Genomic DNA, 24729 nt, shown 5'->3' on the forward strand with positions numbered 1-24729 from the left:
ATATTTATTGTGTAATTTTTATTATCCTAATAGAAGAATGAGAATATACAATGTATGCCCATATGTATACAGTAAAACTTCTTGAAAGTTGTGCAAATTATATTATGCAAAAACAAAGAATTTAGAGAATAAAATATAAGACTCTTGTACACATTCCGTGTTTAGAAGTTTGAAGGCAATTCGATTTTCTAATCGAACGATTGTACGAGTGGTCGTATTGGTTTATAATAATTTTCTTCTATTGGCAGCTTCGAAAACAAAATGGTAGATCGCGTAGTTTAAAGTCTCAATTGTGTTGAAGTTTACATTTCTCAGTGTTTTACGTAATTATACTGACAAATTTTTAATAAAACGGAGCACAGCTGTATGTATGTTCAGGAATCATACTGTAATTTTCACAAAAAATACCTACACGTCGGAAATTTATGAGTTAGCATATTCCAGTAACATGTGTGTACATTTCCTGAATCAGTTGTATTATTTGTGTGTAAAATGTGGCTGAATTCATAAATCAAGTATTTTTCATTTTTTGTTTATATTTCTTATAAATTCATTATAGCTACACCTTTTCATTAATCTGTAACATATTTTAATCTCAATAATATTCTAATATAGCAAATTGTAAATTAAAAGGGACATAAATCAATAATTTAACAAATATTAGCAGACAAAATACGGATAGCATAATCAATAATCATTATAAAGTTTTTAAAATTAATTAAGATAATTTATTCTTTGATAGACCATGTCTTCTCAGACCTTCATTAACGTTAAAGATTACTATTTTATATAATACTCATATTTGAATTAAAGCAAGCTAATAATAAACAAAGTGACGGATCGTCATAATTTTTTATCCTACAGTAATAATGCACAATGATGCATATCTTTAATTTATTAACTAATTCTTTAAGTATAACCTTTAAAATGTGTTCTCTTACAGAATCGTGCTTTCGGAGTCCTTGGAACCCTTTTATTTAAGACGAATAAATTATTAGCAATGATTTCTGAAACGTTGGTGTATAACCGTTATATCACGTGGCATAGCAACCGAAAAATGTCAGGCACAATTCTGTTTATACGGGCAGTAAATTTCCCCAGCCGCATTCGTGCGGCTCTGCAGGTTCGCATTTTCACTCGTTAATTGCTGTCGTATCGGCGGGCACCTCACAATTCCCGACTGTCACATCATCGGAAGAATCAATGATGCCTTTTGAATTAATTTGGCTATCACTCATCGTCATTTCATTAGACTCTGGAGCTTCATTCTTTGAATCCGATTCAATCTCGTCAATGCCTACTTTAACTTGATCAACAAGCGTACTGGTATGTATGATGGCGGTATCTGGAGACGTTTCCTCTTCAGATGCAGGCACTTCTCCATTGTTCTTGGTTATAGAAGATTCGCTCGGTACAACAATTTCTGGTATCACAATGGGGGGTATCCCGGAAGGTTTATTTTCATTATTAGGTTCCACGCGCACTTTTTTGATTGTTAATATATCCTCAGACACTGATCGAATGGACTCAGGGCCTTTATCTTGCAGAACAATTTTTCTGATGTTGTCAATAGCGTGCTTGCCTGATAAGGTCGTTCCTCCGATGTCCAATTTGTGTACTAGATCGGTTGCAATATTGCCCGGCAATTTTGAAGCGTCTCTGGCTGCGTTCAGTTGGATCATATTTTGGTAGGACTGTTGGCCGGGCTGAGTGAAGTGAGTCGATATGATATCAGTCAAGTAACTGAAGTCTCCGTATGGAAGATCGGATGCTGTGTAATTTTGAAGACCTCTGGAATTGTCCATAGGGTCTGAAAATAATAAACATTGTTCATTCTAGCGATCAATTGAAAACAAAATAGGATTTTCTTATTTTTTATAACTTGGAGAACATAAGTATCATTTATAAAATAATATACTGCAGTGGTGTTCAAACTGTTGCAGGCAACCAATACAGAGGGGTGCCATGTCGCAGGCTGTTTTTTTATAATTTCAGAATCTTAAAACAATACTCAATCATTATGACAAATCCCATTGATGTACAAGTTTTTCATCCCTAACGCTTCTTCTCACGATATAAAATTGTTTTTGAAAAGCACCTATCTCACCTTAGTGACTGGTATCAACAATACTTTCAGGAAAATAATACAGAGATGTACACATGAATTCAAGATCTGACAGAAATGAAGGTAGGCTCAGTGATGTCACATATGGCTAGGTCATGTTTTGCTTAAGGGTGGCAAATTAAGGAAAGAATGTGAATAATACAACTTTTTAGAGTAAATTCCGTGATGATGAACAATGATTTCAAGAATAGCAGGCTCACCTATCGCACTAATTGGTATTTTTATAGGACACTGAAAAAATCTTCAGACACTTAAGGCGTTGCAGGATGAAAAAATTTGAAAACCATGGATTACACTTCACCCAAAAATTACAGGTATTTCTCATCGATGACACAAATATTTAAAAATAGGGTCAGTGTTAATATACATCCAATGTCAGTAATTTTCTGAATTTCAAATTGCAGAGATAATAAAACGGTGTCCCCAGAGAACACAAAATTAATGGGAACTGGCTTACCCTACTGGGTGTGGTATTACAGGAAATGGATCTCGGGTGTGGAAAAATATGGGATAAACTTAAACACGTGTTTAGAATATGATATTTTCAGTAATTACATTTGTATGATAATAATATGCATTAAAGTTTGTTACGTAAATGTAACGTGCATCCAATATTGACTGCCGTCGGCACGCTTCGTTATATTTGGGTTTTATGACCTAACCGTCATAAAATACCCTGCTTCAAAATATTAGTCCACGGCGATGGCTTTTACATTTCTATTTATTAATCTGTTCTGTGGGTGTCCCATACACCAACTTATTGTGGATGATCCATGTCATAAGGATAAATAATTCCCAAAACTAGTGATTAATTATTTCATATTATTATGTACTATGTATTAAAATTCAATATAACTGGCGGGGAGCATTCTATGTTCATTTTGAAATAGAAACAAAATATTCATTTGAATTTATCCGATTCCTTGAATAAATAAAATTATTGATGGAACAGTACTAAATATCCATAATATTGAGAACATACTATTTTATGGAAAATATTATTCTTGTCCATCAGCAGAGCCGGCTGCCCTGCTAGAGCTTGAAGAATGCTCAGCATGCTAATCAAATAGTGGTTGATTCTAATAAGATTATGAAATAAATCTAATAATCATGAAACCCATTGACTTCGATGCTTGATTACTTCATGTAGTTAAGATGCCATCATACTTTTTCCATTTGGGCGGACTTTTGCTCGGTTGACATGAGGATAGTTTTATTTTTCATACTTACTTCCAACTTCGACGTCCTGAGAAACGTATCAAAATGTATACATAAGAGTTTTTTCCAGTTTGCGTGATATCTAGATAATATAGCATAGTATGGCACGCGACCATAGTTGTGATATTATTGCAGACATTATTTAAGGCATGGTAGATGTACTTTCATTGCATAATAATTGGTATATAATAAGATTAAATTTATGTTAAACAGCAGTATCTAATCTTTGAATAAATCCATCTCAACCCATTAAAATCAGTCGGTTTTTCAAAGGATGGTCCTTGGCAAAACATTTTAAAGCTGTTTTAGTAAACCCTATCTTACTTATTGTGCATAAAGTACATATTCTTGATCTTCAATTTTCATTATAAATTTTTATATAGGGTAAAGTGCGGATAGATGCCCTAGGAGGAAAGATGCTCCACCTTGAATAACTCGTGAACTTACTTCCAGATGAAGGTGATGTTATTTATTGCTTATGTTTTGTGTTGAGGTGACTAGTAGTCGCCGGGTAATTAATAGTTAAACTTATTGTGTGGCTGGTGATGAATTACACAAAACAGAATATGCACAAACATTTTTTCCAACATACTGAACGAATTACTATTTATAATGTGGTGGGGCATCTATACTTTCTTAATGTATACAAGTCCCTGTATAAGGTACAGATATTTGTTATATTATATGGATAGATGCCTCAGACAGAGGTAAATAATAATAATTTCTGAAAGAGGCCATAACAAATAATTACAGTATTGAACATACATAACTTGAAAACACCTCAGATATATACCTAATAGAAAAAATAACATTTGAAAAAAATATAAGAATATTTTTTTCAAATGTGATTTTTTCTTGTATCATATATCTGAGGTGTTTTCAAGTTACATGTTCAATATGTATATGGAATGTTACATTCTCATATCTTGTGAATTATTCGTAGAATAAAAGAAATGGTTGATTAAAAAAATTACGGTATTACTCTAAGTCATATCATGTGTCGCTAAATTTCAAAACCCGCTGTAACACCTTTTTGAAATAATTAAGATATATATATATCAACGGATTCGTAATTAAAATCTCTACATGAAACTTTATCGCCTCTTTCAAAATCTGCTACGATTGACAGTCATTTATGAAACAAAATCAATGCGTCTATCAATTCCCGCTATAACGCTACCTATGTGTAACGTTCAAAAACCGCTTTAACACAACTGACCAATAAAAAGCGAGAATCAGACTAAAACAACATGGCCGCCAGTACATTTATGTTGTGACTTGCGAGAAGAATATTATTTTGTTGATTTGATAATTTAACTATTTGTAGTCTTAAAGTGTGTGACGAAATTGTGAATATGGTTAAATGTCCAATTAATATAGCAAGGAAGATGTTTACCCAACCAAAATCTTGGAAAGTCAACCAAACGCGCCAAAAACAGTAAGTTAAATTTGACATAAATTTGTTAGAAATGCATGGGTCACTACCTGAATTTCCAGTGGCGTGTAATTTAATTATGAGTGGTTAAAACTGTTCTTTTCACAATTTTTTTTTACAAAGAATAAATTGTCACGAAGTCATTTAAAAATCTCGTTTTAATATATATAATATTTTGTATACGTTAAATAATGATGGCCAGCAGATAAATTAATATAAAAAGTTACTAAATACGTACTATGTAAATTTTATCTAATTAACTGTTTCATTTCAGATATGCATATATTTTGGTGTTGAGAAAACAACATTTTAGTAGCAACAAGTTTAAACAAAAATAATCCTAATTCATCCTACCATGCGCCACCAATGCAACATTCCAACATTAACCCTTTCGCTGCAAGCCATTTTTGCGGGAATTTATTTTCAGTCAACTGATCTGTTAAAACGGTCACTACAGCTAAAACAGATCGATTCCAAAATTAAAAAATAGATTACTAGATGAACTATATATCAGTTATTCCAAATGCACCAAGAAATAAACTATATTCGTGACATTCTCACTAAAATAAATCGAAGAAAATGAAGACGCTAAAAAAATCCAAGCTTTGACCGCGCGTTCAAAATGGTGGCCGTCCACTGTTCACATACACGGTTTCAACACATACTACCGAGCAATTCGCCGCGTTAGTATTTGTTATGCACAGGGCTGAGTTGAGCTGCCGGAGTTAGACAGATTTATTACTAAATCACTTGTGGAATAATCAGTGGGTTATCGCATTTAGTAAGTCGTAAACTCAAATTTTATTACTTATTCAAATTCCGAACCTATATTTATTTTCGTCGCCATAAAATAATGTTGTCATCATGACACTTACTTATTATCATTAGGATGTTTTGGAGAATAAAACACTAAAAATAATTACTGCACTGCTAAAATACTATTATAATATAATTTATGAGGCGCCGTCGGCTTTTGCATTGTACAAAGAGCCTGCCGAATGTGAACAGAGCTAACACAGTTCGTGGCACATAAAAAATAAAAATTATTACCCATTATAATAATGTAAATATCAAATATGGAACAATGAAAAAAGCCATACAAATTTACTGGAGAGCTGTGCGTCGATAAAATAGTTTCCAGCATTATTTCTTCGATAATATTATGTGGTAGTGACATTTTGGCGGGTGAAATAATTATTTCACATATATTTATAATGACAAAAAATACTAAAAACAAATCGTCAAAATGTTTCTATTGAGATCACAAATCACTAAGAAAAAATACATAACACTAACGTAATCGTAATAATTAATTAAATGGTAAATAAAAATATTATCGATGCACACTTTTCGATGCAAGACCAATGTTTTGTTTTGATAACCCTGGTGACACATCGAGTACACCCGTCTTCGCAATGGCGCGCGATTCAAATGACTGAATAACAAGTGTTCTTTTCAAAAATATATTTCCTTGTGTTTTACCTGACATTTTTATGATCTGTTGCCTGATATGTCTACCTAAAGGTTTGAACTAATTTTTAAAGCATATTATCCACAAGTGTCTCTTCTAGTTTGGTCAAAAATACGAGATAATGTATATGGCATGTTTACATGCCATACGCAGTCTAAGGGTTAAGTTGTCAAAATATTCCCTAACAAAATACGTTATAACCTTCAATGCGTATTTCAAAAACTGTTATAAACACTATGTAACTTACAAAAGCTGCTATAATCAAACATTTAAGTCTTTTATTTAATCAGTGAACTAGAATACAATATAAATAGTTATGTAAAATATCAATAATCCCATTATCCATAAACTGAGAAGTTTTTATTGATTTAGTGTTATAGCGGGTTTTGAAACTTAGCGACATATTTCCATTCACCTATTCAATAAACAAGATATTTAATACAAATTATATTTTAATAATTTAATGCATGTAGAGTGTAGGGTTACAAAATATTTGTTTTCTCTATCCATACCCCGGTGGAGCATCTAACCAACCCCTTAAGGAAACATGGGTTTTTACGCAGTATATTTAATAAATATCATTTTCCTACATAAAATATATTTGGAATGTTATACAAATTATATAGCTTAAAAAGCTAATGTGAAGCATTCATCTATCCTTTTTCGATAAAATTAAAAAAAAAAAAACTAGTACTATAGATCTGGGGTCAGTGACCTATTGTATGGTCACTTAAGGTTTTTAAAAAATTTAATTTATGTGCTTGTATTGTATACAGTAAAACCTCGTTAATAAGAACACGGATAATTCGAAATTTTCGCAAAAAAAAAATCCCTTGAACATTATTTTCATATAAAACCATACCTTTAATTCGAATTTCGTAATTCGAAATGATTTCAGAGTCCTGGCATACAAAAATATTCAATAAATCGTAAAAGTACACTATTTCATGAGCCAGTCATTGAAAAGTGTGACAGATTTTTCTTAAAAGAACATAAATTACTTATTTTAAGAAGATAATATAATCCTGACATTTTATGACCAACTAACACACGGAATCGGAAATTTCGTAGGCACGTCCATGATCGTAAACAAAATTTTAATATTTTTTCCCCATACATTCCATATTTCGAATTTTTTTTCGATTTTCGGTCCCATGGAATTCGTATTAATGAGGTTTTACTGTATATATATATATGTGTATTTTAGATAAAAATGAAACTATCTACAAAAATTATAGCGTGCGGGGTTAATGGTCGACATATTACGATGTTGCCGCAATACTCCGTATGAGCCAAAGCGCCATGTGTAAGTTGATGCACAAAAACTGTGCCGCTGCTTTGGACTTGTTTAATAATTTTACTTTTTGCAGTCTCACCATGAAAAATTTCAAAAACTCGAGGGAATATTAATCACAATGCAACCGTGCTTGAAAATTGTAGTTTTGTATGAAGTTAGGAATATTATTTATCACTGCGCAAGCAGGACCTTATTATCAACGCTTATTATTCCATACCGTTCATTTTTAAAATTGATACTTTTAACATTTTTTTAAGATTATTGCAGTTAGTACAGTTTTAATAATTTTCCATCATGTCATGTTGTACAATGTGAAATTAAAACAGAATTTGCCTTTGGTCTCATTTGTTTATTTAGTTGAAATTTCAAGATAATTTGTAATATTTTTTCATCCGTATTCATGTATTTTAATCACACAAGTGAATTAATTATAAAATTTCGTTTGCTAATAGAAAACATTTTGATTATATTAATAATGTAATACGAATTGACACGGAAGATTCATTTATAAATAATATATTCATTTAAAAATATACATAGGTAAATATGACATAAGGAAGGATGCAAATAATATAATGATTTGAATAAATTGGTATAATGTTATAATAATGAAACAAATGCACAAAATATATCCACAAAAAAATAAATAAGGCAAAAACCAATATAATATTATAAAGGAAGGCAAAAATTGGTTAATGAGGTAAAATAATTTCTTATAGTTCAAGTGGTTTGGCAGAATTCAACAAAGTTTTAATATCACTGAATCAACGAATGCCTATTACAATATTCGTTGATTCAATGACGGTTGACAATGTCCAAATTAAATTTATTTTAATTGAGAAACGAAGCATGCAATTAATTACATAATATTATATAAGCACAATGCTGGGTATTTGAGAATAGGGTGACTTCTATATTGTGGGCAACATGTTATAGTGCTGGATTTTAGGGTGAAAGGACCGAGAAGGTGGGTATAGAAATGGACATAAAATGGCAAGGGATTTGTAGAGAGCAGGGGCATATGAAGGATTTAGGAGATTTTTAGATCTGTCTTTCTGTTTGGATGAGCACTATGACGTGTCAGTCACAATATCGAAATCACTACAATTCATTGATAAATCAGTTTTATTCCTGATTCATATATTATGAATGGATGAATAAAATATGAATTTTACAAATTTACTTTAGAGATGTAAAATACAGTCGAACTCGGTTATTACGATCACGGAAATAGCGAGATTTCGGATGTAATGAGGAAACATTCGTTGAAATTTTAGTTTATGATTTTCTCCATACATTTATTAATTTTTATAACGAGCTACTTTTTACTAATTTTTTTTCTTAAAACTGTTAATGTGTTGATCGTTTAAAAACATTTTCAACCTAAGCAATAAAATCCGACCGTAGACCGATGCCGCCTGGATCGGATTACATTTATGACACTAGTTAAGTCTAAGTCCCTAATTGGTGTTTTCGCCGACAACGTATCCACGCATATCGTTGAAATTTCATGTAAAAAATCAAAGCTGAAGTCAGTAGGTAGACCAGCGTTCATTACAATAAACAATTTGACCGCTCATTTAAAAATACTTATTCTCTGATATAACGAGTAATGCTTATAACGAGCAAATTCAATTGGTCGGTCCCATCTTCCTCGTAATAACCAAATTCAACTGTAGTAACAAAAATAATTTTCGACAAATTTACAGAATTCAAAGAATAGCTAATATTGCTGCTATATACTGCTTTGTAAAATGAATTCAAGTCATTGGATCATGGCAGAATATTATTTACTCACCGAGTTTGATAACCTTGGGCGGGCGACCTCTCCTCTTTTTGACGACAGGCAGCGTTACGGGAGGAAGTGGTTTCTTTCGGGGTCTACCGCGACCCCGTTTTGTAGGATATCCTGAAGAGTCCAATCCGAAGTATTGCGAGCCTTGCATGGAGGAAGTATCAGATGTGGAGGGTGTGGCCGCAACAGAAATGTTGGAAGCAGAAGCGGATGCGTTGAAATCATCTGTCCGGCTGACATCGCTCTCGTTGAGGTGATTGGCTGAGTCTCGGGGAGGCAGCATCACATCTCCGCTGGAAGTGAACATTAGCTGATGGCGTTCACTGTGTCCGATGGAGACCATTCCTGACATCATTGTGATATCCTTTTTGAGAATTTTCGTCACATCTTGTTCGATGACAGTGTTATGGCTCGGCAAAACGTATTCATCCTGTCAAATATAAATACAAAATTATAAGAGGAACATGTATAGAACTTCGAAATACATTAAATTGAAATACGTCCATGTTACTTGCATAAATGAAAATACAATGACAGTAAATAGTCCTAATTGATAGATTCATAAATAGTCACCAATGAGTTAAGATGAAATTCTCGTGTTTGAACATTGTACTTAGTAATGTTTTTTTTTCCAGTATATTAGGGCATTTATTGAAGATTTCTGATATTTAAATGTGTTTAGAAATAAGTTCGCTACAGGTGAATAAATTAGATAGCAGGGTTGGATTGGATATTGGATTTTAAAAATATCATACAAAAAAAATAGTACAGCATTTTAAGTATCTTTTTAAATTTTCAGTTTGTGACATCTGTTGATTGAATCATTAGTTCAATATTTCGTAAAACAGTTCCCTGCCCAGAATAAAATTACGTATTCATGTGTCTATGATAGAAATCAGTTCAAAAATAATAATATTAAGGTTATTGACCTTTTTTTTATCAGCGTCAAGAATGAACATCTGTGAAAATATTTTCAAACCTTAGAAGTGATTTTAGATACTGGGAACAGTTTTATTACACATTATCATTTGTATTTAAAAAATCGTAACTTTTGAGATTTCAGAATAGATTCGCGAAATTTTACTTATTGCTAGAAATGGGAAAAGTACGGCATTTCGTTACCTTACTTTGAAAAGGTTCTAACTGCACTTGACCATGTTTTGAGCTATGAGCGTTTGAAATTTGGAATGGTCATATTTTCAATATAAAAAGACATGTAGATAGAACTTTGGCATACTGCTAATTCCCATATTTGACAATAGATAACTCTGAAATGAACGTATATGATAGAATATGGTTAATGGAACCTTTTCACATCAAAAAGTCATTTTAGGCCAAAATGTCAGTTAGAACCTTTTCAAAGTAAGGTAACGATTTGTCAATCATTTTCAGATATTTTATGGGTTATCATATGAGAATAGATTACCCTATATAATACAAGCAGTTTTTTTAAATCTTTAGGACGTAATTAGTTATTTATTTACCACTAAACTTAATATTCTGAAGAAAAATAAATGAAAGTTTTTATTTATTGAACTTTGAACCTCCCTATAGGTGGCCATACACGTACAGTTTGAGTGGCAGGTTGAATATGGCACAGACAATAACTGTACGTTAGTGGGCACACACAGATCAGTTCGAACTACCCCATTAAAATCTGTCAAACTGTCAACAGACGTGCCCATATACGTAGAGTTATTGTCTTTGGCAAAGCAAGTGTCAAAAACTTTGGAGGTTAGGTTCGCGGAGATAATACACATGGGTAGTGTTTAAATTAGTTTTAAGTAGGGTATACTTGAACGATATTGATACAAGAATAATTTTACTTTGAATTTATTATGATTATAATTGTTTTTATTAGAAACAAATTGACATAAAATACACACCAATGACGTTGGTAAAATAAATCGTGATTTCACTAGTACAAGGTTTCCCAAACTATGGGTCGCGACCCACCAGTGGGACGCGAGCGAATATTGAGTGGGCCCTCGCTACTGTATACATGAATTAAAAAAATAGGAAGTGATAAATTTGATATTTCATTCAGCTATTTATAATTCCTAAAAATTGAAATAAACTTAAGTTACGGAAAATATTGTGATGTTATGTCAACAAAAGCAAGTGAAGAACTCATTGATTTATCAGAAGATACGTCACTGAAAAATAGTTTCAATCGTAAACAGTTAACGAAATTCTGGCTCTCAGTTGCCGATAATTATTCTTGCCTGTTCGATGAAGCTATGAAAGTCCTCCTCCTCTTTACTACCTCATATCTATGTGAGGTTGGATTTTCGGCTATGGTTAACATTAAAACTAAATACCGAAATAAATTGGATATATCAAACTCACTGCGATTAAAAGTAACTAAAGTTGAAGTTGATGCTAAAATTGTAATAAAGAAAAATAAGAAACAATAATACATCCATCCCATTGAAATAACTTTGTAAAAAAACCTTGCAGGTGTAGGTATTTAAGTAATATTTTTTTTTATTTAAGTTGTGTTTCTTATTTCAACAGTCTTTCATTCATATTGGTAACACTTATAAATTTTTTTTTTTTATTTCAATTAGAACAAATAAGACAGCATTAAGTAGTTCCATGACTCGCCACTAGGGAATCTGAGCATTACCAATACTTATGCCCTCTTTTCTCTAAGACAGCTAAGAGGTGGGTCCCAAGATTGGAAATTTTTGTTAGATGGGTCGGAGCCCAGTCAACTTTGGGAACCACTGCACTAGTGGATTGTGTATTTTATCGATTCACCGAAACAATATTATACACATTCGTGTAAATATAAAATATGATCTATTATCTTTTCTTTTGAATAAATTATTCCCTTTAATGGACATATGAGTAAGTATTTATCTATTTGGTCATATTTTTAGAATACGGTAATATTTTACAGTATAGCCCCTATTTAAGTTTTTTAAGGGACTGAAAAAAAAAACCTAATTGGAGGGAAAATGTAAAAGGGGGGTATTGAAAAAAAGAACATTTAAATTTTATGTTTCTAAAAAAATAACGTTTTATTAAAAAACAACATTCAGTTTAAATTTTTATTGAAATTTTTTTTATTTTTTATTAAAAAAATCATGTATATTAGTTTGTTGCATTTTTGTTTTTTTGTTATGTAATTCTCTTTCAAGACTATTTATAAACATTTAAAAGTGTCATCTTGAATATCAGCAAAGCTTGTAAAGTAGGTTTTTAAACCATCGATGAACCTCCAAAACCGGCCAATCACAGCGTCGCTCGCCGACCAATCACCATGCGCCGTTCTAAAGACACGGCGTTTTCCCTCCAAACACCTTACGCCGTTCGAATGTCACGACCCAATCATTGTCAAGAGCGCGTACCTCGCATATTTTGAATATTTCCGACGTAAATCGTGGGAAAGAAAAACGTAAATGCGGGTATTGACAAACACATACTTTTTGAGTTATTAATATTTGATTGATGGAAGTCAAATTTGTATTTTATGTACAAAAATAAGCTCGGTCACCAATGGGTTAAACTGATAGTTAGTGACATCATACCGTGTCACGACATAATTATTAAGACCAACTTTTAAATTTCGATTCCCTGATAATTAATTATAAAATTTGAAATTGTCAAGAATGCTGAAAGTATGCAAACGGCACATCTTAAATTCCTCTGCATTAAACTCGAGATATGGTATGGAAATTCAGAGCATTACTCAAAAACACATCATTAATGGAGAATGTGATATTAAAAGAAAATATTTCCCCTTTGAGATATACACTTTAGAAGAACTAAAAGGCAGAACTAACAAAAAATAGCTTCTATACTGATTCGTTCAAAAATTGCCGTTCTGCCATAGTAGAATGTCATAACATTTATCTGCATGTTGTATAAAAAGACAATCCGCCACGACGAGTAGATAGCAACTAATAATACTACACTTAAGTATTATTTAGTTGAAAACTCATGTAAAATTTGTGTATAACCATATAACTCCTCTCCAGTAAGTGGAAAAAAAAATCGGAGTGGCAACTTAGTGATCTTAACATTGTGGAGTTTACCAACATATTTATGCTTCATGCTCTACCAAAATAATTTCAAATGTCATGGCAGAAATAACATTTGAGACTCCTATTTATAGTCAAAATTCTTTGCTGTGAACAGTATTTCTTTATAACTAATTTTAGAAAAATTTAAACATTACCTTTTCACAAATACGCATGTGCAGTTTCAGTTTATCTCCTCGCGCGAAGCATCTGCCGCAAGCTTCACAGCGATACGGCCGCTCTCCCGTGTGTGTTCGTCGATGGCGGGCCAAGTGAGACGATCGGTTGAAACTATATTTCAACATATTTTTGATTATTCAAGGGAAAGGTTTACACAAAATATTCATACCGCTCATAAGTACGAGGGTGGGTCAATAAGTCCTTAGAAAAGCCGACAGGTGGCGCGACTAGTACTGTAAGCGGTTTGTTTTCATGCAGCGGCACTACCGATTCAGTATGCTGCGAAGTTTCAATCAGATTGGTCGGGTTGTTGTGTGTTTCTCGTACATTTAAAAAAAAAATTTGCTTGTGGAAAATGGAGAAAATTGAGGTTAGAGCTGTTATTAAACATTTTAATATAAAAGGGTTAACAGCAAAGGAAATAAAAAATGAGTTGGATTTAGTTCACGGCATATCTGCTCCTTCACTTGCAACTATTTATAACTGGTTAAATGAATTTAAACGTGGTCGTACATCAACAAAGGATGAACCACGCTCAGGACGTCCTGTAGAGGTGACTACACCAGAAATGATGAATAAAATCCACGATATGGTGTCAAGTGACCGAAGATTAAAGTTGATTGAGATAATTGAGGTTACAGGGATCTCAAAAGGTAGCGTCATTTCTATTTTACATGACAAATTGGGCATGAAAAATATTTCTGCAAGATGGGTGCCGCGTTTGCTCACAGTCGACAATAAACGCAATAGGGTGGTGGCCTCTAAAGCCCTGTTGTCGCTCATGCAACGCAATCCGGAGAATTTTTTCGTCGCTTTGTGACTGTAGATGAAACATGGATACACCACTATACTCCCGAGACGAAAGAACAGTCAAAGCAGTGGATTGCGAAGGCAAACCATGTCCAAAGAAGGCGAAAACCGTAAAATCAGCTGGTAAGGTTATGGCTACTGTATTTTGGGATGCACGTGAAATTATTTTCGTTGACTATTTGGAAAAAGGAAAAAAAATAACAGGGGATTATAATGCATCTTTATTGGACCAGCTAAAAAACAAAATTGAAGAAAAACGGCCTCATTTAAACAGGAAAAAAATCCTCTTTCATCAGGACAATGCCCGTGTTCACACATGTTTACGATCAATGGCTAAAATTGAAGAATTGAAGTTCGAATTGGTCGACCACCCACCGTATTCGCCAGATTTAGCCCCCAGTGACTTTTTCCTTTTCCCAAACTTAAAAAAATGGCTAAGTGGACAACGTTTTTTTTCAAATGAAGAAGTCATCGATCGGACAAGTGCTTATTTTGAGGACCTTCCGAAAACTTATTTTTCTGACGGTTTAAAAAATATTGAGAAACGTCTAACCAAGTGTATTGAGCTCCAAGGAGATTATGTTGAGAAATAAAAAAAAAATACAAAAATAAAAACTGTTTTTGCTTTTTTCTAAGGAATTATTGACCCACCCTCGTATCATAGATATTTTTTTGTCAAGGCTGTTTAAGCAGGTAATAATTTTGGTTTTTTAGAAATGTTAAATAGAAAACATTCATGAAACGGTGTTTTTAAGCTTCCAATACACAAAATTTAATATAATATATGCATATTTCAAGTGAAAACAATTTTATGACAATTTAGAATAATTATGCTGATATAAATGCCAAACGAAGTGGTCAAGTTGGTTCTACTTAATAAATTACATAATAATAGGTAGCTACATTCTTAAGTTACAATGAAGTATATCACAAACATTTCATGAGTAAATAGAAAATATTTGAAAAAAGCTAATGGATATAGAATTTATTATAAATCACATCCATGATTGATTACGTAATTCAAAATTGTTGTACTTTGTGCAGCTGTTATTTTTGTCCATGTCAAGTATGAAAAAGCATAAAATAATAAATACAAAAAGCACTTCAAATAACACAGTATGATAAGGGTGAGAAACAAAAGAATAATATCGAATGATATAATTTCCCTTCAGGGTAGCCTATGCGAGAAATGACATAATAATGTTTCCAGCAATATTTTACACTCAGTAAAAACATATAATATTGTTAGTTCTTATTTCTTACTTTCGACACCCGTTCCCTAACAACTAATAAGAATGTATTTAAAAAAATACATCAAGTGTGTGAATGAAAGATGAAACAAAATTTTGAAAAATGTTATGGGAAAAAATTTAAAATAGGTAAGTACTAGATATATAGGTAATAAAATAATAAGTTATTGTTGATTAATAAATAAAATTCATACCATGATTAGAATGTGTCCAGTCTTACATAAACTTATTAGAAATGACAAACGACTTCCATATTCCACAACATACAGCTAAAAAGTTGTTTTGTCATTTTTAATAACATGTTGTTCCACCAAGAATTATTAATAGTAAAAATAAATAATTATAATAAACTTAAAAAACATATTTCTCAAACTATACTTTACAAACACATACATAAATATTTCATGAAATATGAAATTACGCACAACAATAATTATAATAATAACAAATAAAACTGAAAGTTGGGACTCTATAAGAATATGCAAAGGCTGTTCAAAAAGCATCCGGTGTTTGTTTTCCCCAGGAAACAAATGGGGCACGGGAGGTCCACTCCATTATGGAGGTAGACGGTACTTTCATATGCATGTGTGAATTATTTCTCGCTTGTGGTGTCAGTTACTGGCAGTCAGCCTGTGAACGAGTGAGTGTAACTGGCACCTGTAAGATTTTCATTTCTGGTGGAATGTCAGAACGACTTTATAGCACCTGTAGCACACTGGCAACAATAGTGTGTATTTTAAACTATCGTGATAATAACTGTTTACACATAAAAGTCCTGACTGTCTCTCCAATCTCATTCAAGAGTGAGAGAGATGCGATGTTGTCACTTTATGGTACTATTTGACAGGTAGTGAAAATCGGTTAACATCAAAATTTGTTCGTAGTTCGTTTTTTTGCCGGCAGGTTTGGAAAAATTCTCAACAGTCGCATGAAAATTCAGAAACTTCCTAACTTTTTTGATACATACATGCAATCTTGCAACTGCAGGATAATACATGTTTACACATACATTTTCTTGTTATGGCCCCGATAATACGTACTGTCAGCAGTAAATCCATACACGTGTAAACGGGGTATTAGTGGTATTGTATCAAGTTTGATGATACCCAAGCGGAATCAGTTTGGAAGATTCAGCAGAAATTAAGGAATGGTATTATCACAGTGAACAGACTCTTAGCAAGCCGAAATGAACACGTCATTTACCATGGACGGACTGTCGTGTCACCGTCCAAGAACTTGTGAACAAGGTGGAAATAAGCACTGGTTTGGTAATTCCATTTTCAGCGATGATTTGGCCTTACAGTGTTTACGAAATTCGTGGTCAAGCTGCTAATGCAACTTCATCGCATCTGATTTAGACATTCTTGATCATACACAGCACTGGTGGTTTGTCAGGTTCCCAGTCTACCGACAAGGTTCTTTGTGATTTTCGGCTGTTCTTTGAGCTGAAAGGGATTCGATTTGGATCACAAGAAGACATTACGCGGAATACAATGGTCCAGCTGTACTCTATTCCTAAATGCTTCCAATGGCGGGACTACTAGGACTTAGGAGAAGCATATGGAATCATAGAGAGACTGTTTTGAAAGGGATTAGGGTTTCAAACCTCCACGTGAAACAGCATTTTTCCCAGCTAAACTGTCAGATACTTTTTAAATAGTCCTCATATATGACGTCAACTTCCAACTTTGGATCAACAAAAAATAAAAAACCACTCCGATTCAAATAATATGTAATGACAGTTTAATTGAAAACAATACAATATTTAAATTATCAAAATACAAGAATCCCCAAAAATTACTAACGATTACTACCAATCTCCATTCAGCCTATAGATAAATTAATATCACGCTGAATGTGCTTAAATAATAATTCTTTGTGACAATGATGAAATAATACCAATTGCAGAAAAACTTTTGGATGTTCACAGAAATTAACAAACCGTGCAAATTTAACCAAAATGAATTTATGTAGTACATTTAAATGCAGAACCAATTAACTTTTATGACCATAATAGGGAGCATTTATTCGAACCCTGACAATGATAACTGACACCATCCACTTTGAGTAGAAATAGACTTCTTGATAAGTTTAATCAAACAATAAGTCTTCAGTGTTATTAAATCCACACATTTTGCAGTTTCTGTTGGTTGTTGATATGCATTTTGCCACTTGTCATTGAAAAATGCTGCCGGAAATCATAAATGACATGAGTTATTTTTACATGATATTGGGGATTCATGAATTGTGATACTGGACTTGTATACCGTATCGAGAGAGCTAGATTATAAACATGTATAATATACAATATCTATAACCAATTATGGTTTTATACAAGATATTACGTATGTCATTGAAATGATTGATAAATAATTATTGTCATATTTATTAAAATATGATTTATTGGTACATATGAAATTAATATAGTAATTGATCCAAGGATCGATGTATGTTACATAATATATACAGAAGAGTTTAATGAAAGATTCAGAGTACGGATAACATGTATGCAGCAAGGCAAAGCAATGAAGGAAATCAATGCACGAAAATTGCGATGCGATAAACATATGTTTGATAAGAAAACTTGCATCGATTAATTGAGTGGCGAGAATCGCATGTTGAATTCGTGTCGCCTCGGTTTCTACACCGTTGAAAAGAAATGCCTGATTTCTACATGACGCCAGTGACGACAAAGGCGACCATGAAACATTCAAATAGGATTGTTTTTATTAGCTGTTTTGCTTTACTGCGGACATGTCCTACGAAGTTAATTGGCAGTGCATTCAATTGTTTAATTTTAACAGTGTGTGCACCTGAAGGGACAGGTGTTGCACTTGAAAGGCCGGTCTCCGCTGTGCGTTCGTCGATGGCGGACCATGTGTGAGGAGCGACTATAACTGCAGCAATATAATAACCAACAAATTAACAAACAGTTTAGGAAAGCATATTATAATACAGTGGAACCACGTAAAGGGACCGAGAATTTTATACCACGTTTGTGTGATGTATTTAATATCAATAAAACTTGAGTCATTGTTTAATTACAGTGAAACCTCTGAATATTTTCCATTTTTAAACGGGCTGACTGACAAAATATTTAAGTAAATTGAAAAATTAAAAAAAATATATATTAAAAAAGCCATACAAATTAATTTATAGATATTTTTGGCTTAATTATATAAAACTCTTTTAATATTATAAATTGCTTTGAAGGCTTCGTCTTGTAGGTTATGCTAGTAAAATGGCTTCATATGCTTTTTGATTGTTGGAAAATTGTGTAAACAATAAGAACCAAAAATGTCAGCGTCAGCAACAAGCGAACGTAACATTTAAGCCAGGACGCAGAATGACAAACAATACCGAGTGCCCAACCCTAAGTTGCTAACAGACGTGTCTACAAAATTAAAATGCACACATGCGTTTCATTAGTGTGTTAAAATAAAATTGAATATTTAATTATAATAATTTTAATTCAATTTTGAGTATTTTCAGAAGGAAAAAAAATAAAACCAGGTATTAAATGTATTAAAATGAAATAGGACTGCAGAAACTACACGTAAATAGCTGGAAAATGTGAATTTCATCCATGTTAAATCGGGTTCCACTGTATATTATTTTATTTGCTTTGAGAGGATTAACAGTACATCAAATTAATTAATTACATTTTAAAATGTTTTACGCTATCCCAATAATAAAGTTTCGACTTCTATATTATTAAATTTCTCCAGTATTTTAGAGCAATCCCAAAATTGAGTAGAAAAAATCAGATTTCATAAAATCATAAGTTATTTGAAATATTCGTCTTAAGGTTTATCTATGTTTTAAATAGGTATTATGTATGCATTGTAACAAGAATGTGGTTTTAACAGCATAACATTATATAAGCATTAGTCAGGAAACAAATAGAGGTTGACAAAGTAAATAAACTGTTATAATACGGCTTATATTGGGATTGTTTTCTAAAAATATTCTGCAGGTTAAACATTTCAAAACTTTAAATGAAAATAATATCTTAATCGATAAAAAAATTCAAGTTTAGAAAATAAAATGCATTTTAAGTACATACCAGAGTTCTACTGCAATATGTATCACGAATTTCGAGAAAATCAATCGCCCATTAAGTACTAAATGAGACTTGTTTTATTTTGAAAAATAGCAAGAGGTGTTTCGTCTATATATTAATTATTACATAACATTAATTTATTTACATTAAAAACGAACATGCTAACTTATTCCATGCGATTTATAAAACCAAGGTATTGGAATACATATTAGTGTCAACACAAATTATTAAAAGCTATAAAATTTGAAATAATGAAAATTATAACGGATATTATATTACTATTATTTATATAGTATGATATTGATGTCATGGCTCGGTCCTCAGAAGCCCTCATACTGGCATTTATTTCCGTAAAGACAGTTGCTGCAAACATGGGACTCCGGATAAACGAAAGTAAAATAAAATACATGCCAGTTCTCCACAGTGCAACACATGATAATAATATAATATTTATGTGGCATACGAAGTATTTGTTATCGTTATTTATATGGCATACGAAAATGCAGAGCCTGCGCTGAATCCACCACGTGCATAGAACTCAGGAGGATATACACAGCAAGGCGGGTATGTACGCAACCCCCGAGAACAAGAGAAGACCTGGAAGGCAATTGAAATGGCTGGACTGTGCCACAGGAGATATAAGAATGTTCGGCCAAAGCAACCGGAGAGTGTTGGCACTGGATCGTCCAGGATGGAAGAAGTTTTTGAAGGAGGCCAAGACCTGCGAAGGGTTGTAGTGCCATAAATGATGATTATATTACATACGTTATAAATTATAAATGAATTTAAATCGGTGGTCTCTTCAATGAACTTGTTAATAAAATTATTGTCAGACATTATCTAGATAATATTATGCCTTTTATAATATAAACGTGGAAATGGATAAAAAAATATTTGTTTGGTAAAAAAGTAATCAAAACCATGCCATTGCCATTATCGAATAGGCTACCCGAAAGGAAAATATGATATTAAGATATAAATACATTTTATCATTTCCTTGTATAGAAAAATAACTGATCAAATACACATTGAAAACAAAATGTAATAGGTTCACGTGTATACTTATATATTTTGTAATAATATTATTAATTTATATTACCAATTGATGAAGATTGGGGTGTCCTTTATAATTAATAATTTGGGCGATAACCAATTAAATCAGTTACAAGACCTGTACATGAAATTGAACGGTGTTTATCATCAGCGACCAATAAATTTTACGTGAACCTTATGAGATAATTGCAGAATCTCCCATTTTTATACCTCATATTACCTAATTCATACATATTTTTTTTATAAAATTGCAGACTTTATTTAATTTACAAAAAAAAAACAAGAGTCTATGTTAATATAGTCAATGGGTACTTTATATAGTTTCAATAATTTAGAATCACTGTGAATAAAAATTAGTCAAAGTTAGGAATTCAATAAACATAAAATCTAAATCACCTGAGATCGCAAAGGTCACATTTGAAAATTTTCTCAAGGGTTTTGTTGGTAGATTCCACTTTTCCACAGTCACTGCTTTCATATTCTTCATCTTGATTTTCAGGATATGTTGTTTCAACAAACTTGCTTTCATCAAAAATGTTCTCGTCTGATGATTCTGAAAATAAGTAATGAAATTATATTCAATTAACATATGATTTTGGTTTCTTTTATTGTATTAACTGTCAATTCATTCATGGTGGAAATGCATTGTATTATTAATTTAATTTAATAAAACGCATTTTTTTACCGTACATACTTCTTCGACTTTTATTAGTTGAAAATGTCCCTCTGAGGCGGCCGAAACTGGTCCAGATTTTAAATAAAAGTGGAAGTAGGATAAAAATTTGCATTTTATTAAATTAAAAATATGATTTTGGATCCTGAGCATTGGTTTCTGCAATTTATACCTTCCCAGGCACTCTTCCATAACATCCACAATACGAGTTATATAAAGCCATCCACATTTTAAAATATCTTCGAAATGTCTAAACATCATAATATCTCTCATGCGTATAGGAAAAGACAGGAACAAAAAGTAAAACAAAGAATAAACTGAAAAATATTGATTGTATACATACCATGTACTGAGGAATCCTCATTGTCGTCTATGTCTAGGGTGTTGGTAATATGAGAGTTTCTTAAATTTTCTAAATTCACGCATTTCAATGTTCCTGAAACGCCATGCATAGTAGTTGCATTACTTGTGACAGCTGTAATAAAAAAAAAGATTATTTGTACCTATGCTGTATACATTTTTTAACCAATATTTAATTGCAAAGCAATGTTTTATCTGTGATTAAAAATAAATTAATAGGTTTAATTAATTGGCTAATATCTATTTCTCGTAAAAATAAAAAATCTGTTAATACAAACCTCCACTCTGTGGAGGGCCATTATGATCTTATTAGAATCAGACATGGTCAAAAAATAAATATTAAGTACTTTCTGTCACAAATAATTTTATAGCCATATAAGTAATATGTGTAGATATTAAAACTGTTGAATTTTATAAATATTGTTTATGATAAATTACCTTTGTTGCCTCTGAATGACAATTTAATGGAAATGAGACATAACTATTTTATATTTATTTAGAAAATCAATATTAACTCATTCGCTGCTGACTAGATAATGATTTTTTAATTACCATCTTTAAAATGCACGTTAATTACATTGATCGGCCGCCTGGTCATTACGCGCCAGGTGCGTCTTCAGCGTCCAAAGTATTAAATAGTAACCGAAAAACTATATACCAACCTACCTATTTCACATTTGAATAAAAAATCATATACCTACTTAGGTCATTTATTTTATGATAGTCTATTCTATAGCCAAGTCTACACTTGGGGGACGTTTCCGTACACCTCACGAATTGAACACAGGGCATGCGTCGTCGGCCCTCAAATTGGTTTGGAAATGGCCGCCATTTTGTGATGAAAGTACTAGCGCACTGCGATCCGACCGGCTTGGATTTCTGTTCAACACCCCAGCAGCTTCGCATTTTTTCGGTAAGATTCGGGTGGTTCGTGCAGTTGCTTGTCAATAAATATATTGATTTTAGTCTATTGGTAGTCGATGTTAAGAATAGTTGATCATATTGGATGCATAAAATATATTGATTTTAGTCTATTGGTAGTCGATGTTAAGAATAGTTGATCATATTGGATGCATATTAGTATTGAAATATTACGATTTTTTTGCAAAATGTCGACTGAAATGATGACAATGAATTTTATTGAGGACTACATGGCACATTGCGCATTATGGGATATAACCCATAAAGATTATAGGAACAAACTGAGTGCAGGTATATTATCTGACTTCACGAAGTGAAAGCTGTGATGTACGAATGTAGACACTAAAACGGATCCATCTCCTCTGCGCATGCACAAAACTTCTCGGTGTAAAACCAGAATTTAAAAGTTGAAGAGGAATTGGGTGATGAAGTGACTAAATGTGGACTTAGCTAATAGCTTATGCCTTACAGTCTTATACCAATTTAAAAGAAATAATATCTAACCTGAGATTACTAGTTTGTTGACTGCATTCTCTGGACTTCTCCCATCAGAAGTGGTAGGAGATTTTATTGCAAATTTGACAGTTCTCTTTACTGGCTTGATTTTCGAGACTGCAGAAGGGTAATGATCATCCATCCCGACAGAAACACGCTTTTTTCCTTTAAATCGTGTGTCCCTTCCGTGAAGAGGAGCTACAGATTCTTCATCTTCCTCTATTTCTTCTTTCACTCCTATTTCTTCTGTATCGTCTGTTTGAATACAAGTTGATATCTTTTGCTTCGAGATTGGAGCTTGCTTTTCGGCTAATTCTTTAGCTGCAGCTGCCAGAATATTTTCCACAGCAGTGGTGGTATTGGCAGGCATGGAGTCTTCATTTTTACGTTTCCTTTTTATGGCGGATCCCTCAGCCGGTCGGCACATAGCCTGTTGGTACATATGGATTTGACGAAGCCTCTCAAGGTTCGTCTGATAAGGATTGATAGGGCGCGGGGTGGCATCGTAAGGTGATTCAGAAGGACGAGGTGCGGCTTCCACGACAGGTTGAGAAGCGATTTCACGTTTGGCATCGGCATTAGTCGTAGACGGAAAGTTAGGATACTCATTGAGATTCACGTTCAAAAGATTCGATGCGTCCTTTCTAATTTCATATGCCAGACCTCTGATTTCTAATTCGGACGCCGTATGCATCAACGATTGTAGATCTAGTTCTTGGACATCCACCGAACCCTTGTACATAAACTCGACCAGCAAATTGATCTCAGCGTAGGGGATTCCCTTGAGGATGATCACGGGATGTTTACATGGGTTGTCTTTGAATATTTGTTCAAAATATGGGCTGCATGCTGACAAAACCAATTTGTGGGCGCGAATCGAACCATCGCGGCAAGATAAAGTGACATCTGCCAATGCCGACGACGAATAAATCGTCGTAAACAACTGGCTCAAATTTTGTAAATGATTGTTCCACTTCAGATGGAAGGTCTTATCGCTGGTGGCGGGCTGCATCTGCCGGAAATAATTATAAATGTATTTCTATTTGTGACATAACCTCTCGATAGTGAGACTTTTAATATCTTCGAATGCCAGGCATAGTTAAATACCGACCACTTACATGTCAAAAAAAATACAACAAATGTATCGATATCCCTGCGGTATGCTTGAATTTAATAGTGCTAATTATTGACTTAATTTACCGAAGACTGTAAAATAAACATATGCATTATGAAGGTTTGACGTTTTCAGTAACGATTTTAATTTTATCGGAATAATTATCACCGCTCGCAAAGACGCATTCCTCTACGAATAAGTTAGGTACCTCTCAGCTTAATTATTCGGTAGGTACCTTAATTACTGTGGATTTTGTAAATCTTATATGATACACAATTCACACGTGAAGTACTCACCCTGGATATATATTAAAGTCACATTTATTTTCACTATCGCGTATATTCGAAGACATTAATCATTAAAAACAATAATAAAAAATTACAATATGAAAGAGCAGACGCAAAATAGCTCAAGTCGAGTGGGTACGCCGTTCCCCGCCAC

General features: G+C 32.9%; 1 protein-coding gene across 2 annotated transcripts; it reads right to left on the reverse strand.

The window, feature by feature from the left end:
- Nucleotides 1–2: 2 nt before the first annotated feature.
- LOC147068354 (uncharacterized) lies at nt 3–24729 on the reverse strand. Of its 2 annotated transcripts, XM_085953158.1 has the most exons (8): nt 24585–24729; nt 23184–24186; nt 21742–21873; nt 21122–21278; nt 18423–18506; nt 13528–13660; nt 9345–9771; nt 3–1810 (listed from the first exon to the last, which is right to left on the reverse strand). In XM_085953158.1, exons 2-8 carry the CDS (start codon nt 24184–24186, stop codon nt 1134–1136), a joined length of 2613 nt encoding a protein of 870 aa, XP_085809284.1. In that variant the 5' UTR covers nt 24585–24729; the 3' UTR covers nt 3–1133. The 2 variants fall into 2 exon arrangements, with proteins under 2 accessions (XP_085809284.1, XP_085809285.1); XM_085953159.1 differs by lacking the exon at nt 18423–18506.

The sequence above is a fragment of the Rhyacophila brunnea genome, unplaced genomic scaffold, assembly GCF_057557595.1.
Source record: "Rhyacophila brunnea isolate RB1 unplaced genomic scaffold, BYU_Rbru_1.0 scaffold_3, whole genome shotgun sequence".
NCBI lineage: Eukaryota > Metazoa > Arthropoda > Insecta > Trichoptera > Rhyacophilidae > Rhyacophila > Rhyacophila brunnea.

What these genes read in the sequence shown, in the direction of transcription:
- LOC147068354 (XM_085953158.1), bottom strand. Translation starts at nt 24,186, where the DNA reads ATGCAGCCCGCCACCAGCGATAAGACCTTCCATCTGAAGTGGAACAAT. An exon ending in TGAGGATTCCTCAGTACATG is followed by an intron (nt 21,279 to 21,741) that starts GTATGTATACAA and finishes ACTTATTTTCAG; the next exon opens with AATCATCAGACGAGAACATT. An exon ending in TGCAACACCTGTCCCTTCAG is followed by an intron (nt 13,661 to 18,422) that starts GTGCACACACTG and finishes GTTGAAATATAG; the next exon opens with TTTCAACCGATCGTCTCACT.